This window comes from Caloenas nicobarica, chromosome 17, assembly GCF_036013445.1.
Source record: "Caloenas nicobarica isolate bCalNic1 chromosome 17, bCalNic1.hap1, whole genome shotgun sequence".
In the NCBI taxonomy this organism is placed as follows: domain Eukaryota; kingdom Metazoa; phylum Chordata; class Aves; order Columbiformes; family Columbidae; genus Caloenas; species Caloenas nicobarica.
This window is the reverse complement of record NC_088261.1, coordinates 2,794,522-2,812,931: the sequence shown is the minus strand read 5'-3', so window position 1 is coordinate 2,812,931 and position 18,410 is coordinate 2,794,522. Positions and strand designations below refer to the sequence as shown.

At 41.4% G+C, this 18,410-nt stretch overlaps 1 protein-coding gene across 3 annotated transcripts; it reads right to left on the bottom strand.

Moving 5' to 3' along the window:
- Positions 1-3,330: 3,330 nt before the first annotated feature.
- Positions 3,331-18,366, bottom strand: TUBD1 (tubulin delta 1). Of its 3 annotated transcripts, XR_010607187.1 has the most exons (11): positions 16,832-17,024; positions 16,088-16,235; positions 15,421-15,637; positions 14,645-14,876; positions 13,674-13,838; positions 12,831-12,971; positions 12,115-12,298; positions 10,908-11,084; positions 9,247-9,380; positions 3,687-3,818; positions 3,331-3,380 (listed from the first exon to the last, which is right to left on the bottom strand). XR_010607187.1 is itself a non-coding variant. In XM_065647401.1 (9 exons), the coding sequence occupies exons 2-9, from the start codon at positions 17,001-17,003 to the stop codon at positions 10,982-10,984; spliced, it is 1,362 nt and encodes a 453-aa protein (XP_065503473.1). In that variant the 5' UTR covers positions 17,004-17,026; positions 18,287-18,366; the 3' UTR covers positions 10,471-10,981. The 3 variants fall into 3 exon arrangements, 2 of the variants coding, with proteins under 2 accessions (XP_065503473.1, XP_065503474.1); XM_065647401.1 differs by lacking the exons at positions 3,331-3,380; positions 3,687-3,818; positions 9,247-9,380 and adding an exon at positions 18,287-18,366 and having other exon boundaries at positions 10,471-11,084; positions 16,832-17,026; XM_065647402.1 differs by lacking the exons at positions 3,331-3,380; positions 3,687-3,818; positions 9,247-9,380; positions 16,088-16,235 and having other exon boundaries at positions 10,471-11,084; positions 16,832-16,917.
- Between the last annotated feature and the right edge of the window lie 44 nt (positions 18,367-18,410).

Here is an 18,410-nt window from a genome sequence, read left to right as displayed (position 1 = left end):
GGGTACAAAATGGTTAAAAGCACAAAGGCCAGTCATTTGCCCTGGTGATTTTTACAAGATGAACAGTATTTCTTCAATCTTGGCCCTAGCAGTTTTTTCACTTTTTAGCCAGGTACAGCCTCTGAAAATAATGGGGTAAAGAACTTGTTTGAATACAATACACATTCAAAAAAATCATAGCTTGATTTGATACTTCACTTTTTTCAGTCTACTAAAACTTTAATTTTGCACTTTGTAAGAGATGCTGTCAGCAGTTCAGAGCTGCTTGTTTCACTTTGCTTCAGGATACCTGGGATCAGTGAAACAGCCGTTTGCTGCTTTCCCCAGTTTCAGCGGCAGCTTTTTTCCCTCCAGCCTTAGGGACGCTGGTATTTATTTACTTCACACAGTGCTGGTGGTGTCTTTAGACCTTTCATGAGACTAAATTAAATTTATGCCGTGTAGAGGCCCCTGTGTGCTGTCAGATTGAAACGAGGAGACTCTGTAACAATAAGGAAAAAGCTCTTTCTAGAGCTTGAGCCAGTAAACTTCACCTTTCTAAGACCAATCAAAAGCTTTTTCCCCACTTATTTTAATATGTGTTTACATACATATAGTGAGAAATATTGTTCTGCTGCTCATGTTTGTATCTGTCCATTCCTATAAGCTGTGCTGTTCTTTCTAAGCTTTACAACATGATTTAAAGAAGGGACAGGTCATTCTACTTGCTTCAGCTGCTGGGAGATAATGAGACTTGGTAAAAGGTAAAATATAATAGAAATGAAAGTTATGCAAACCTAATGAGATTTGCAAATGGATAGTTTTATGTTTGCTTAAATAAACAAACAAATAACTGTTTCCTGGTGTTTGTTTCAGCTGGATTGTTTCCATTTCTGTATATTGAGCTCAGTAGTTACACTGACATTTGTTGTCCCAAGCATTATACAGTGAGTGTGAATCTAGAAGGTGTATCTGCAGCTGCATTTTGTGGCTTCAAAGAAGGACCTGGAGCCTTTAGCATTGCATCTGCAAACGTGTGTTTTGCTCCCTTAATCCAGCGTTTCCTTTTGTTGTACATAGTCCAGTTACACACTGGAAGCAGTCAGTCATCTAGTTTAAAGTGTGTTAGAGAAAAATTTTTGCATGGATCGCTGTATTTTCAGCTGATTCTTCGAATAAAGTATCTTGCGCTTTTTTTTTTCTTGGAATTACTGAAAATCACACGGAAGTAACAGCCTTTGTAACAACTAATGTTTGGTTAAACATCAAAGATGACTTCGAGGTGATACAGATGTTTTTAGTCTCATAGTCTGTGGAATGTGGCTGAATCTGCTCTCACAAGTGCCCCGTAAATAGGAAGCAAAGCAGGAGGTTGGCCAAAGTGCCAGCCTAACGATGCAGACTATAGCCTAACGATGCAGCACAACCGAGCTGAGGTCGGCAGGGTCGCAACTGATCCTCCTCTTAACTCTCCACTTGCTCGCTGCCGGACCTCTGAATTGTGCCTCACCACCGCTGTGCTCCGCAGGCCCTGTGACATGTCATGACGCCGGTGTATCCCTTGTCCTGGCAGCCACCATGTACCCGAACAGTGCAAGGATTGTGCTGCTGTCAGCAAAGCTCAAAAGGTCACGCTGCTCTGTGCCCGGCTGAGCCAAGAGACCAGCACAGGCCGTGTCAGATGGAATCTTCCAGTTCCACACATCCCGCAGCTCCATCAGAACCAGCAGGACTCCTCCTGCTCCCCATCCCTGCAGGTTCTCACCTCTGTCCCAATGTCACACTGATTCTTGTTCAAGCAGCTCCCTCTGAAATCACCCGGCTGCCTGTTTGTGCTAAAAGGCACTTGTCATTAATACTTGGAGATGGCTTAATGCTGTTGCAGAAAGTCCTTCCCTGCTGTGCCTTTGGGTTTTGGTAGAACCAGCTTCCCTCTCACTGCAGGCTGTGCTAATTGCAGGCACAAATGCTCTGGATGTTTCCCTGATTATCAAGCACAAATATTAGTGAGCAAAATTGATTGCAGGTGTAGAAGTAAGTGGTGATTGGGCGTGTTCCTTGGAGGTAAAAGTAATTCAGTTTTCTTTGAAGCACATGGTTAAAAATACTTTCTAATCAGTAGTTAATAGGTTGAATTTAATTATATATACGGTAATTGAAAATGCTCTCTGTTTTTTTTTTTTTTCCCTGTATATCTGTATTTTTATATTTTTGGAGGGGGAGAAGAAAGAACAGTAATTACTTTGCCCGGCCTTCCCCAAATGTCAGCACTAAGGGGTGTGAGGGTGGGGGGCAGCAGCCACGGCAGCTGAGGGGTCATTGCTGGGGCCCAGGAATTGCCGTAACCCTCTCAGGAAAGAAAGCAAAGGAGCAAAGCAACAACCACCTTCCCTGGGATCACCTGCTAATGCACTCAGAACTACACTGAGGGTAAATATTTGCATGTGCTCTTACAGGCTCATTTTTAAAAGGATTATACTAAGAAACTCGTTGAGTCTGCTGTGACTTTCCTAATTCAAGTGTCTAATTAAGGACATGAAATGCAGCATTTATTTCTTTATCTGTTTCACTTGTTTATTGATGCATCCACTCAGCTTTCATAAAAGGCAGCAGAACAGTTTTGGTAGTGGTGTGAATGGGAGAGGCTGAAACAACCTGGGTCACTTGTCTAAAGAGTGAAAGGAGCTCAGACACAGAAATCAGAAATCGTCATCACTAAAAGGCATCTGGCTGTATCGCCTTCCAGGTACAAGTGACTGGGAAGAGCCCAGCAATCGGTGTGTGGCAGGAACTCAGCAAAATGGTATTTTGGTCAAAAAAGCCAACTATTATTCTCTGGTGAATTTAAAGTGAAGAGGCTGTTGAGCTGTGCAGTCATCGAGCCTATTCCCTGCTGCTGATGTTCAGTTGTGGTAAAATGTGAGCCTGTTGAATGGGCCAAGTTTTGTTTAAGTTTGCCTTTAACGCTGCTGTTTAGTGTGCTGGAGTGTTTTACTGTTATTATTCACGCATGGAACAATTCAAAGAGCATTGACTACATTAGCATTAAATCAAAGGTCATCGTTCTTTAAACTTCGTTTGAGGAGCTGTTCAGATATGGATAAGTAAGTGTGCTGAATCTTCCGGGTTTCAGGGGAGTTGCTCCCAGCTTAATTGTTCTTAAGTTTCCCAAGAAGCTTAATTGAGTTGCCCAGGCAGCTGGTAATAAGGAAACTGGCTGCTGCTTCCTGATGAAAGGTGAGAAATGGGCTGTGGCAGCTCGGGGTATTGTTCCCTGTTCTGATTGCTGCCCGTGAGCCGCACCTTCTCCCCAGCCTCACGAACTGCTGTTCTGTCCTTGCAAAAAGTGTGAGTCGGTGTCTTTTCTCTGTGACTGCTGTGCTGGTCTTGCCTGTGGGGTCCTGCGAGGAAAGGGCTGTGTGTTTACTACGCATGATTTAAGGTTTTGGGGGTTGGTTCGTTGGTTATTTTTTAATGCTAATGTGACAGAGCAGGCCGCACAAGTCTCATTCTGCCTTCCTCTGGTGTCCTTGTGGCCTTGGCAGTGCTATTTAGCTGCTTTTTGCTCTATGGAGTATTGCATTTATCTCAAAGATATCTCAGATCTAAGCAAATTCTATGAAATACACTGAAGTGGTCATTACCCTGGTTTTACACAAGGTCGTGACCACAGTTACGACATCAATCTGTAGGTAGCCCGCTTTTACCTGACGTGGGTACCAGCCGATCTGTGTGGCACTTGTGCGGTCTAAAGCCTTTTCATGGGAAGGTGGCATCAATGGATGTTGAAAAGGTTTGTGTGCTCAGCATTTCTTTTCTGTCTCTGAAAGAAACTGGACCTGCATGAAGAGAAAACACACGTTTAGATTTACATGATGCAGATCCAGCCATGTTCACAAAATCTCTCTGGTCTGTTTAGAAACCAGCCTTCTCTCAATGCCTTCTGTTTGCTGCAGCTGTTTTCCTAAGAGCTGTAATATTTAGTATATTTTCATAACCCCAGATTTTCTTTCTCTGATTCCTCGATTCTCGTGTCTCAGCTCAGTGCAGCTGCCCTCCTGTGACACAGTCACGTGCTTTCACGTGTGTTGCGTAAGGAGACTCCAGGTGGGGAGCAGCACGGACCAGAGAAACTTTTAAGGTGCTTGAAGCTGGCATTTAGTTAAGCTCAAAGTAATGCACAGGGTCAAAAATTTCAAAGCGGTATTTCTACTAGATCTGTGCTAATACAATTGGTGATTTTAATTCTGTTGCCTCCCTTAACTTCTGTACAAACCTGTTTTAAACACTTCAGCATGTGCGTGGCCACTGCAGCATCTGTGCGTGAGCTCCAGTTGTGCTCGTTGCCCACAAAGAGCTGGTGTTTTTAAGTGAAGTGTGGAATTGTGCTGTGCTTTGGCAATCGATTTCATCTGTGACTGAGAGAGGATCATTCCAATTAAGTCAATAAAGAAAGAGTTTTAAGTGTCATTTGGCAGACCTGATCCTGAGAGTCCTGGCCTAAACCTTTCACTGATGTCTCTTCTCGTAGCCCTGTCTGTCCTTGGTGCTGAGCGATTTTTGGACAAGGTGAGGCCTGCTCACTGGACCTTTGTTCAGACTGAACAGAACCCCATGTGGACTAAAGGAAGTTCAGATGTCTTTTGTAATATCATTGAAGAATAAGCTCCCCTTTCACAGCACACATTGGGTTTGTACCTGTTTTTTATGTAAGAATAATTCAGTGTGGAAATACTGGCTTGGTGGAGAAGCCTAAATCTTTATTAGATGAAAATAATGCAAAAACCTGAGTTAACGTCTGGTAGCGGGGGAATAGAAGCTTTCTTCTTGGGAGAAGAGTATTTAATTTGATTTACGTTCATTAGTTGCCAAATTTATGTTTTTAACTGTTTTATCAATTGCATTAGGTTTCTTCACCAAAATTTGGCCTACGAAGGAGAAATCGCTAGTTTAGAGCATCAAATAACCACATAAATACAATTGCTGACCAGATGACTCTGAACAGGGTCATAGTAGAGGCTGGAGCTGCCCAAAGTGGGGTGGGGAGGAAATTTCCCAGTATTTTCTTTGCAAGTGGCAGAAACGCACGACAGCCAGCAGCACGCAGGCGTACGTGGAAATACATATTTTTGCACTGGGTATTGTTCTGAGCCATCTGGAGAGCAGTAGCTCTGAACTGTTGCCCAGCTCTCCCTGTACTTACTGAGGATATTACAATGAACAGCTACAGCTGCCCTTGCCAGCCAAGTACAGAGTCAGGATTTTATTACACCTTCGGCGTGTGGGATAAGGCTGCTTTCCATTTGGCTGCCTCGGCGGTGTTCTGCTTACATGCTCCTGTAAATGATCTATTACATATTGGAGGCTGCTGGGCAAAAGTTCAAATTAAATCATGCCATCTGACCACAATTACACCATTCTCAGGCAACTGAAGTGTATTTTTGTGAGCCTTTAAATAAACATTACGTTGTACATGTAACCAAATATGTACAATAATCATTTTTGCAGAGCACACCCATTTAAATGCAAATATACTATATAAGATGGTATTTATCTCCCGTCACAAATAACTAGTGAAATAAAAGGTCATAGCTCACTGAAGCTCAAGCAATGTTCATTCTGTCTTTTTTGTATTAACCAGTGGCTTATTTTAGTGTCTCTGGTTATTGCTCTCACTTTTAAGATAGGAATCTTGGCCTAGAGAGCACCCTCATTTTACTTATTTTTCTATCTTATGATGTTACATTCCAGATTTTAAAAAATTTTGCTTTACAGACTAGCAGATAAGAAAGTCTCTGCAACCTATGTCACACAGATTACTACAGAGGCCTGCGCCTTTGTTTTATACCACTGGACTCTCTTAGATGTCACAGTTTAGAATCTCTCAGGCTCGTATGAGCCATGGGGTTAATGTTTAGACTTCTTCCCTGATCTTTCTCATGGTGCATATTTATACCTCTAAAACTTGCCTTTACATTTCCTAATAAGCAGCAGCCTCTCTAATCCCTCATCTCAGGCTCTCTTCACCTTTGTGCTCAGCAGTAACATTTGTTTGACCCACCACCCTCTTTGCAGCTGTTGGCGTTTCTGGGAAAGGGTTAAGCAGGTTCTGCTGATTCACGGGAGGTGACTCACGGCCCCACCCGGACAAGGGGAAGTGGCTGTCTAGAGGGAGAGGATTCGTACAATGAGAAACCAGAAGGGACCATTGTGAACCTGGAGTTTGACTGAAAGAGCCGGAAAGGGTCTACAGTTAAAATTCCGGATTATCAACTCGACGTCCAGGCGAGTTAAGAGCTGTTTGTGGAGCGTGGGCAGAGGTGGGGTAGGAAGCCCAGAGGCTGGGGGAGAAGCCTACACTGGGATTTGGTGCCTGGTGAGGCTGTTCCTGCGCTGCCCTCCAAGGCGATGGAGGAAAGGCAGAGGCTCAGTTCCGCCTGGAAGCTTTTTGTGCTGTATCAGATCCATGAATCACGTTGCTGATGACTTTAAAGTGTCCAGCAAAACGCAGACTTGTTTAAAATACACTTGGACATCTGGATGTTTGGTCCTTTGTTTCATTATATTTATCTATGCTAAATTTATTGACAAAAGCAGAAGAACACTAACTATTTGTTCAATATCCTTTTGTACCTCAATATTTCCCAGTAGTGTGTCAGCTGGTAATTGGAATATAACTTCTTTCTTATCCTAGTTTTTGTGGAAACCACAGATTTTTGCCCTTAATCTTGAGCTGTTTCAGTTTGGTCAATCTGTGCAGGTAATCCTCTTAAAAACCCCTTATATATTTACGCTAAGATTCTGTCCTTTCTGTACTGGTAGTCAGTCTACCCTTACAAACACCAATATATACTTAAGTCCAAATAAGTCGTATCTATAACTACATTAGTGTCCTGTCACGTGCCAAACAGTTACTATGTTTAAAGTATTTTTAATGGATTAATTTTTGTTCTTTTTGTGTGTGTGGCCAACTAAAATTCATCCTATTCATTAAATGTATCTGCTGTATTTAGAGTCCTTGAATCAACTTCCAAGTGAGCTGCACCTGTCCATTACAAAAAACAATAGTGAGATTTGACGCATTGTTCCTTGGTTTATGGACATCCTGTGGGTAGTTTGCCCAAAACTGGCCAGGTCAAGGCCACTGGTTCTGCTGTCCCCACCTCAGCGATTGGCTTTGATCTAGCTAATTAATTTTAATTGCTAATGAAATAAAGGCCCTCTTCCAGGCTCAGACTATTTACATAATTAATTTTCTCAATAAAATAGAAAATTACTACTCCACCTTCTAATATAATTGTAGATGTTGAAAATGTGATAATAGCTGTTCACTTCCTGTCCCTTTGACCCTCTCCACATCCTGGGGAAAAAATAGAGGAATCCAGCCATAGATCAAAAATGAAGGCTCAGTTTGGGAAAGGGTGTGAGAATTTCAGAACGGAGGTCAGCAGTGAACAACACTAACAGGAAGAAGCCCAGAGATGCCTGAACCAATTCCTGTCAGTCTCTTCTCCAGAGCAATGAAAGGGATTTTAACAGTTATCCAGCAGTTACACTTGTGCTTTTTTTTTTTTTTTTTAGTTTTGAGGAATCTGTGTTGGCAAAATTTGGCTGATGGGTGTGATTTTTCTATTGCTGCTTTGAAAACCTTTGTTTTCCGGTGGAAGTAGGAGTAGTTTTCCTGAATGCTGTGAACAAGTTCTTACAGAAGTATCTTTGTTAAGCAGTAATGAACCTGTTGGCCTCACTCTGCCTTCGAGCTGCAGCATATTTCCTCGATGTTTTCGTATGTTATAACTAGAGATTAAATGAGGATTTTTTTTTTGTTTTTTTTTTGTTTTGGGGATATACATCTTCGCTGTGTACTGTGTTTCCAGATGTGGCCCAAATTCTGCCATCAAACTTAAAACAACAAACACCAAATATCCCGCTCCATTAATTAAAAGTTACATAAGCCATAAATAACAACTTTAAAGAAGGGATAAATGGATCTATGTCGTTCATAGGTGCAATAAGCTCCTGCTGTATTTGCTTCCTTATCAGAATTATAAAGGCACAGAGATAACATAAAGTTATTTCTGCAATAAAGTTACTCATTGCTGCAGCAGTACAATAACCCTTTGCTCTCTTCCTTGTTTCTGAGAGGACTTATCTCTTCTTAGCTTTTTAAAATCTTTTACCTGTCCTACAGAGCAATGAGGAAGAATATGCATTGCTGGGACTTGTTTGTTTTCAGACATGGAGTTACCTATTCTCATTTCTGTTACTGGAAGACGGTCTGATAGCTGTTGAAAACACGAGGGAAAATTATTTCTATGTTGCTAAACATCCTGTGCCTTTTGAAGGAGGGAGGAGGAAGAACCTCAGCATACTGTCTCCTCTCCTGACCCTTTGTTCCTTACAAACTTGAACTGTCTGTGCTGTTTATCTGAACTTCTTGTGCAATCGTTCCTCCAGTTTCTTCTGTGAAAATCCCCGTTAAAGACAATGGTTGCAACCAACAAAAACACACCACCAGAAAAGCCCTTTTGATCAGAACAGTCCCCAGCTCTGAGCTGCCAGGAAATGATTTAGTGGGAAAAAAAATTAAATATCACAAATAATATTCTATAACAAAAGTTATATGTAGTTTGAACTTCCAAACGACTCATATTTTACTGAGCAATATAGGGCTTGAAGTATGGCTGGAGAGCTGAACTATGATTATTGTGCCTTCTCCTTTTGGGAGGGAGTTCCTAAAACAGGAATTAGAGCAGCTGAGTGAAAATAGAAAGCAAACCAGAGCGAGTTGTTGGATTATGTACTGTGGTCTGCAAGAATATTGTCAAAATGTTTTGTCATAAATATCAAATGTCGTCTTATATGAAAAGTGATTGGGTGTATTTACCCTACGTGCTTTCTCCTCTTTGCCTTCCCTCTTGTGTTTCCCCATCCACCTCACGGATGATTCTGATTTCCCTGTATATTTAATGATTTCGCTATTGAATTGAAGCACCAATACAGCTTTTTAATTTACACAAGTTATTTTTCTGTATGAACTAGGACTAGACTCAACTGTTATGTCTGCTGACGGTTGCCCTGCTACTAACAGGCAGTTGAAATATTTTTTTGTTCTTTTAGGAGGCATGAGAGATGACCATTGCTTGTCTATAAGCTACTGTGAGATGGATCAGCATCCATTGAGGTTTGCACTGACACAGCCATGCTGGTGATCAGCTGGTACTAAGGGTTTACTGGAACAACTGGGAACTGAGCCTCAGTACTTACTTATTTTCTTCAGATTCAATCCTATGGTCACTTGAATCTTGTCAAGCAGCGTATTTGCAATTCCAGGTGTCGTGTGCTGGAGCTAGTTTGAGAACAGGTGCTCCAGGGGGGATTTTAGTGCTTCTGTACCTGACCTGGACAAAAGTGAAAGAGGTATATGAAACCAGGATAGGAAATAAAGAGAAAAGTAACAGAGAGTGTCTGCTGTGCTCTAATGAAGCCTGGCAAAATTACATGGTCACTTCTGCATCTACCACTGTGTTAATTCATTTAAAGACTTAAAATCTAAATCAGAATCTCTAACAGTGCAAGATTCCTGTGTGGGCATCATAAGCCATATTGCAAACATCTTTAACATATTTAGCATGATACTGTGTGCGTGCTCATCTCTTAAAAGCTCAGAGGCCTGGTATGAAACAGCACTAAAACATAAACGGAAACTATGATATTTGTCCACTTGTCAGGGGAAAAGTCCTTGAGACTGATTTTGTAATGTTTATTTTTGGCGTGTCTATTTAATAGTGAGCGGGATTATTTCTATGGGAGAACAGTGTGATATGAGGAGAGGAATGGCAAGAATTCCAAAAGCTTTCCCTCCCATTAAGTGACAAGCTAACAGAGGCAGCAGAAGGCTCGAGGTTACAACATAATCCTTCAGTCTCCTGCACTCTCTTATTTTATAAGCATCCAGTCTGTGCGCCAAGCTACTGCAACCTCTTCCTCTTGCCTGGTGCAGCTGAGTGGCTGCAGCTTCCCAGTGGCACCACCTCGTGGTCGTGGTAAAATCTGGGGGAAAAAAGCCCTTTTCTTAAATCAACTTTTGAAATTATAAAATTATATTTATCATATTGTATTACAAGCTCTTACATCTGAAACCTACCAGCAATTCTCCTCCCAAATATGTTTCAATAAATAACAAATGAATAAAAACCCCTACTTGCTTCTAATTTATAGGAAGAGTTGTAGTTTTGCCTAAACCTTAGGTTGCCTTTAACAACAGCCAAGATGTAGGTAACACCACTTGAAAACATGGCACAATGAAATGGCCAGAAAAGCATATAAGTCATTATGATCTTTAATATAACTTGAAGATGACAGGAAAACTAAGAACCCTTCATACCTTTTTGTAAAGATGGCTCAAAACTTCCATTCTTTTGTCAAGGTTAAGGTCCTTAAAGAAGAATTTAGGTCTTACTTTGCTTTAAAGGAACATATGGCAGACTGTCATCTCTTGAATGATACCCAAATGCAGTTTGGATTAATAATTCTGATATTGTGCATCTTTATCAATATTGAAGCATTCTATGGTTAAGTGTTATCATGAAAAATTGAAACTGGAGGGTCAGGAATGCCTTACTACTGTAGTCAAGCACGCATTTAATTTGTATCACGCATTAGTTCATGAGAGTTTAGCCTGGAGAAAAATCCTTCTGCATGGACATTCTTTATGAAAAATATCCACATGCTAAAAATGATGTTCAAAGACTTAGCTGCAGTACATAGTAAATGTATTGAAAAATAGCTATTTATTAGATTTATTAAATATGAATAATACCCGCTCATATGAATATGTTCAGTTCTGATTCAGTTCTTACTATTCTAACACATGCACACGCTGGTTACAAGACTGGAAAACAGCTACAGTCCAATAATTTATATACTTCAGGAACGTGATGGAAAGTTTTCCAGCGCTGGGTTCTTTCAGGAAAGCTGTTTCAGACCATTTAAAAAATACTCAAAGGAGGGTGTAACTGGAGATAACTTGTTCCAGAGCTGTGAAGCTGTCCAGGAAGTCTTCCTCTTCGATTCCGAATTTAGTGTACTGGTGAATATAGGCTCTGGGTGTTGAAAGCACAGTAGGAAAATGGATAAGACATTGGAAATCAGTGAAGAATCTGACACATGAAATCAGGTTGTACAGTTATTGTAACAACTTCAAATCAAGGTTGCTTTCCACCCAGTAACCATATGGGTTGGTTTCTACTTAAACTCATTTTGTAATTCATACTTATTGATAAGTCATGACTCGCTTCTAATAGCTTTTATAAGTTTGTATATTGCTCAAGGAATTTGTATATGACTTGAGGAAATTGCAGCTAACGAAGTCTAACTGGCAAATGGAAGGAGAAGCAATTGTTATATGAGTAAAGTAATTTATAGATTTGAGATGCAAAGCCTAAACCTGTGTGTGTAGGGTAACTTGCTTCTCAGCATTGGTGCTTTGGTACCAGGCGGTAAGACGAGGAGCACAGCTCGTAGAGGCAGTTTTGCTCCTTTGGCTTTTAATTACAGAATTTCTGCACCAGAAACTCACGTTTAGCAGACACCTGCTATGGCATGCAGTAACCTTGGCATCATGATGACCAAAGTAAAGAGGCAATTATTTCCTAGATTTCTTGGTTCTAATGTAAAACTGAACTTATAGCATGGGAGCCTTAGTAAACACACAACTCCCCTTAATGCTTTTGAACTGACACAGGAACTTGTTTCTCGGGCCGTGCAGCACGTCTGTACACAATTTAGAAACTGTATGATCAATAAAAGAGCTTCTGTATGTTATTTTTAGGATGGTCATACTGGAATGCACTAAATTTGGGGACGTTTAGTACTGAGAAAATAATCATATGGACAGCACTAGAATATGTGGCCTCACTTATCCACAGAACATAAGCACAGTTCTGTGTTCCTTACCCTGCCACCATGTTTCAAGCAGAAAAATGTTTCCACTAAAGCGTGGGAACAATCTTCATGCTTTTTCACCACTACTTGGCTTTGCTGAAAGAGCAAGCTCTATTTACAAGGAATTTGCTAACACTGAAGATACTGGCAGTTGTAAATGAGGTTATCAGCATAATTATTTTCACTTACTTGGAAGCAAACATATTCCAAGCTTTTCCTACAACATTGTCAAGAGGTTTCAGCAGGAACTGGCTATTGCTGACCAAAGAAGCAGACTTTTCATACTTGTTAAATGCTCTTGGTGTTTTCCACGCATTAAAAGCGTCCTGAGGGTTTAGCCAGGATGTGTATAATGAGGGATCTCGGAAACTTCCTGGAGCAGAAAGAAGACAGACTTTTTGACAAACGTAAAGCTACAAGCTGGTACATCTTGATCTCAGTAGTCCTGTGTGACCTAATCAATGCTTGGCAGATCAGCTCAGGCCTTGAAAAAAACCTGCAGTGGGCAGCGTGCTGAAAATGTAACTGTTTTAAACAAATTCATTAGATTATCTAGGAGCATACTCTTGTATCAGTACTTCATCTGCAAGCTACGCTCATCAATCCAGAAGCAGCTAAATATATTTTCAGACAATATAGCCAAGAATCCTATCATACATATGGACTTCAGCCTCTTCCCCCTTCCCTGAAATGCTTCAGGAAACAGAAGTCTTGGCTGTAAATACAACAGGCCTAAGCAATTAGACAACGTGGCCTTGGACATTAAAAAGTTTCTAGAGGTAATATTGACCTCAGTAGTCAAATATGTGGCCTTGGGTTTTTTTCGCTTTCATCAGATATGGTTGCAAAGAAAACAGTGAGATGTGAAACAAGAATCACTCGGGTACTGTGTTTTTCCTTCTTACCTAAGTCTACGCTGTGCGTATCTTTTCCTCGCAGGATAACCAGGTTGGCAATGGAAGTATTGAAATGCAGCGGCTTGTTTGTGGGATGACTGGAGGGGATGGACAAGCCTGGACGAGGTGGTCGTACTTGCCAATCAATACCTATGAGATTTTGGCAAAAGGAGATATGTAAGAAAGTTAATGTTTCATGAAATGTGGCTTCAGAGTAGCTAAAGAGTCAGATGGTAATTAACACTGCCCCACGCTGAGATCATATTAGGGTTGGTCGTTTCTGCATGTTAGTTAAGCAGCAATTACACAACTCTTAGAGAAAACCAGTGCTAATCCCGCAGTATTTGCCTGGTAGTCACTAGTCTTACCAGAGAAAACAGATACCTGTTTCTATACTTAGCAATCTGTCAGCCCGTTCTTTGCATAACTGGAAGCTATACTGAATTCCCCATGTAAATGATACAGGAGAGCTAAGCGTGATTTTTATTAGTAGAAGGTGTAAAAAGAGAAAGCGTAGCAGAACTATGCAAGGAATGTTCCAAATGAATCATGCAAATCAAGTGCACAGCCAAAAACTGTTGGTTTGTTTTGCGTGTTTTCAAGAGTTATAATTAACTGAGATGTCTGGGAGCAAAAACAGGAGCAAGCTGGGAGCTGCTGTGGCAGCTGAGTGAATAAAGGAGCAGCTGGCTATGCAGAGGCGAGTTCCTGCTGTCTGAGAGCAGCAGCTCATTTCTGAACTCACTAAAGCTTGTCAGTGAGCTCCACAAAACAAACTTTATTTAATTTATTTCATCTGTAAAAATATATGCTTAAAGTGATGGATACGGAAGATGAATGAATGCTTTTTACCTTCCTCCATTTTAGCATTAGCAATGAGCATCTGCCTTAAATGTTTGAGGAGTCCAGGCCAACTGAACGTGCTATAAGCGAGGGAGTTTTCAGGCATCTGTGGTATGTTACGAAGACCCAACATCCTGAATTCGGGATGTGGAACTAACATCTCCATTAAGTCTCCTGAAAAAAGAAATTAACAGCTGCTCACATTCAACAAAAATATTGCATAGGCTAGCTAAAATTGGAGAGTGAGGAAATTCACCAAGATCTAGCAACTTCAGGTAAGAAACAAAGCAGGATACATAAAGTTTAAATTTGACGAATATATGGATACACATTAAACAAAATAATGCAAACTTGCTCTGTGCTAGAGTTCTATACAAGCATATCAGCAGCTTTTATTTTACCATCTAGACATGTCTTGCTCTATAGTCTGGTTCAACACCTCTAAGACCCTATGCACTGCTAAAGAGATTCAGACACACATGGGAAAGTTTAATTTTACAAGCAAAACTCTTGGCAATATGGGTAACTTTCTCTAATCCATTAAAGATACAAATGCCAGGCTGTTGCTACCAAGCTGTATGCTAGCCTGTCTTCTGAGCTAAACACAAAACTTCCATTTTGTCTCAATTTATACAGACTTCTGACCTAATGCAAAATGTAAAACCCACTCCAAAATTTCTGTCCTGCACAAATTGCCTCTGAAATGTAAATAGGTACAAGGGTGTCTGTGACCACCTGAAAAAGGAGAAACTGGGTTCTTTTGGTAAAGAATGAAACCAGAAGCTGGGGGATCTATTTTTAACTCTTGCTACAAATTTGGGATTGAACTTATAATTTCGTATTTTGCTTCGCTTTTCCTATCTTAAGACTTGGGATGTACCCATACTTGAGGAAGGAGACGAAGAAATTAAAATTCACAAAAGGAAATGATTACACCAAGATGTCTGAGAATGCACGAGGCAGCTCTATTATTTAGATACCTAATGGGTTTCTGCTATAGTGTGAGCCACCTTCTGCTGTGTAACTGGGCTGGAAAACACTCCCCAGCTGATGTGCAATGACTTGATTTACATCCCTGAAGGAGATCTGTTTAATATTCATCAGCTGAGCACAGATCTTGTGGACGACATCATTTTCATGAACAAGAAGGGCATCTGATGACTGGTACAGATGTGACAGAGTCAAAACGGAGTTGTAGTTTTGAACGATGACCTGGAAACAAACAGGCAAAAAATACACACAAATGAAAGCCAAACAAGTTAATCTCTTTCTAGTTTGTAAGCCTCTGACTCCTGTATTTTCCTCCGTTCTGATTTAGGAAGTGATTCATTTTCTTTGCCAAAGTGCAGAATGAGGTCAGGAGCTAGCAGAGCATTTTCATGGAAAGTGAGCAAGACCTGTGAAAATCACATTATCCTCCTTTCATACAAACATGCTGGAATCAAATCTATCTGAGAACTGCTTATAATGCTGAGGTACTATCATAACTGGAGATTTCTAATTAGCTAATAGAGCTGCTCATGAAACTGCATTATACCTTAGCACTTACATTATCAAGATTTTTTTTTCTTTGTAAAATGACATGTACCAAACATTAGGCAAAAAATTCATTAGCTATGTTACTTTCTGTCCTTTTGAACTTTTAAAAAGTAAAATGCATCTCTCTTCTAGTTTATTTCAGCTGCAGGTATTTTATGTGTAAAAGAAGATAGAGATTATAAACTTGTAGAATATCCCTGGGAAATACAACATTCACCTCACCAGTGCCGTAGGGCCAGATAACATGGTTTAATATAAATGACGTTGGAAAAGCATCTCTTAAACACTGGGTCACAAATGCTCCCAAGCCAGATCCTGTACCACCAGCCATGCTCATTATCGTGAAAAATCCATCGAGACGATCACATTTCTCTGCTTCTTTTTGTACCAGATTCATTATTGCTTCTTTGTGTCTAGGCCCGTGAACAGAATAACTGTTGAATAAAAGACAAAACAGTGCGATGGCAGGTTATATCAAAATATAAGCCATAAAGTGAAGCTAGTTCATAAAGGATACTTTTCTTAATATTATTTATATAACCTGGCATTATTTTCACCCATTCTATCTGCAGCAAACAATCCTCAGCTGTGACATTTTGCAAAACAGCTGTTTATAAACTGTGCTTATTGTTTCCTATTCTTAAATCAAATATATTCACTCTATTCTAAAATGTTACATTTTCACTGTAAATACCAATTTCACCTTGAAAAAAGCGGTTTAGAAATTTTGCTGCTTTATATATTGCTATTCTAACTTCAAAACAAATCAAGTTAATCTCACACACTCTGTACCTCACACAGCTGCAATGGTACCACTCCTAGAGTCCAGACAGCTCATCAGCCTCTCCAGTTCCCTCAGCAAACCTTGAAACAATTGTTCGTACCCATTTGCCCAGTTGTTCCCAGACCCTTGCTTCTGACAGAAGTGTGACCGATCATCGTATTTCCAGCAGCCAGACCTGGCAGCTATTGATAAGGTTTGGCTGATCACTTTGGGTTCCATGTCAACAAGCACAGCTCGGGCAATGGGCACTGGACAGGGAGAAAAACAAAACTAAGAGTAATGTGCCAATATTAGAGCTTGTTTGTGTAAGACTGACAGACTTGCACCAGATTGTATTCTTCCCACACACATAAGCCGAATTATTAACTTAACGGGACAGAACAGGCAGGTACAGAAAGGACTTGGCAGTGCCCTGGATTTCTGGAGAACCATCTATTGCTCCAAAGACAAATCTGAACTCCAGACCACGGATCTTTCAGGAAATAAACCATTTAATGCGTTTGACAACACCAAATTCAGGTACTCTGGGTCCTACTCCATGATGTGATCTATCTACAGTAGAAAATGCAGATGTTTGGAAGGAAAGATTATGATGTATATATTATATATAAGCTCGGTTTCCAGCTGTGTTACTGGCAGACTTGTTCTGTGGCCTCAGACACTGATTTTGCTTCCACAGTTGTTAGCAACGTTGTGAAGGCAGAGGGTTGTGACAATTTGTCAAGACCGAAGGTAAAACCTATTCTTCGACTGGAGGTAAAAGACTTCTAATATTTCTGTCCTCTTATCTGTATTAGGCTGGAAACCAGACCCTCTGTGGTAAAGAAACATTTAAATACTGTACCTTCAGATTCCTCCTCCCTGAAAAAGCGTTCCTTGCAAGCATCACGGTAGGATTCATTCTCCTTCTTGGAACACAACCCATGTGTGCCACGGACATCAGCGCAGATGGCGTTAAACACCTCATGGCCAATCTGATTACCACACTGGCCAAGCTGGACTGTGACTATTGACATCCTTATTCAATTTGTATTTAAGCCTAAAAAAGAAAAGTATGCCTTTAGTAACTGCAAAAAAGAGAGCTGGACTGTGACTATTGACATCCTTATTCGATTTGTATTTAAGCCTAAAAAAGAAAAGTATGCCTTTAGTAACTGCAAAAAAGAGGGAAAAAAAAAGCTCTGACAAGTAGATTTCTGATCAGTTTTGCAGTTTTTGAGAACTTCTAGTGAGAAGGAAAAGGCTGCACTACAACCACCGGCTATTTCTGGGGAAAAATGGACTGTCAGCACTTTCTCCCAAATGTCAGAAGGCGGCAGATGGCCAGTTACAGGAAATCAGTCAGTTTAAGTTGGGATCCATCTGAAGGGAGCTGAAACCAACCATACAGCAAGGAACGTCTTTGCTTTCTTACTTTTGCTTGGCAAGCCAGGATAGAAACAAATAATTTTAACTCCAGCAAAGTTATAGGATTAGGCTGTAAAAACATAGTAAGAAAATACCACGTGCTTATAAAAACATGAAACCTGTTCAAAAGTCTACCTGGTTTCCAGTCCTGTACTGCTATGGGCCTGAGGCCAAAATCTGAGGTGTCAAACAGATTCCCCAGAGCGTTCCCCTTGCTCCCCAGAGAGAGTAAAGCTTTTGATTCAGTACCAGTATGTTTTGCTGGGGTTTTTTCCCCCATTCAGTATTTTGCAGTAGCTTTGGTTTCTCACTTTTTCTCCTTTCCAGAAACACAATCAATTTTTTCAAGTCACTCATTATTCTGGGGTGCTACTTTTCATTATCATCCCAGCTGCGCCGGAGCGTTCTTCAGACAACAGCCAGTGTGTGTGTCTTGATCCTGCTGCATTTTGCAGGCAGGTATGTGCTATTTTTTTAATTCTTGTGCTTGATTTCACCGCTGCTGCCACTCTGCACCTCAGGCCTGTGTGTTACAGCAAGGCCGAGTTATTCCTCACCGCAGGATATAAATAAATCTGTGAATGATTTTGACGAACAGGCTCATGTCCAACCCACTCGTGAGGTACCAGCCGCGCGACAAGCCCTGGCCACAGCCGCCCTGCCCGGTTACCTCCCGCCCGCCCCCCGGGGCCGCCATGTTCCGTGCTGCCCCCCACCCGGCCCTCGCGTCGCTCGGCCCCCTGCCCCGCTTCCAGAGGCTTTCTCTTCACCGGGCCCCTCCCGTCCGGGCCTCCCCGCCGGTACAGCTGCCCTCTCGGGGTGTTAATCCCCCGTCCCCAGCCCCTCCGGCCGCCCTCAGCCCCGCCGCCGCCGGCCCCTCCTCCGGGCTGACCTCGACGCCCCTCGCTGAGGCGCTCTCCTGCCGATGGCGCATGCGCAGCCGCCGCGTGCCCCTTCCCCGCCGGTTCAGACCCAGACGCGCCTTCGAACAACCCGCTTCACGCATGCTCAGAAGG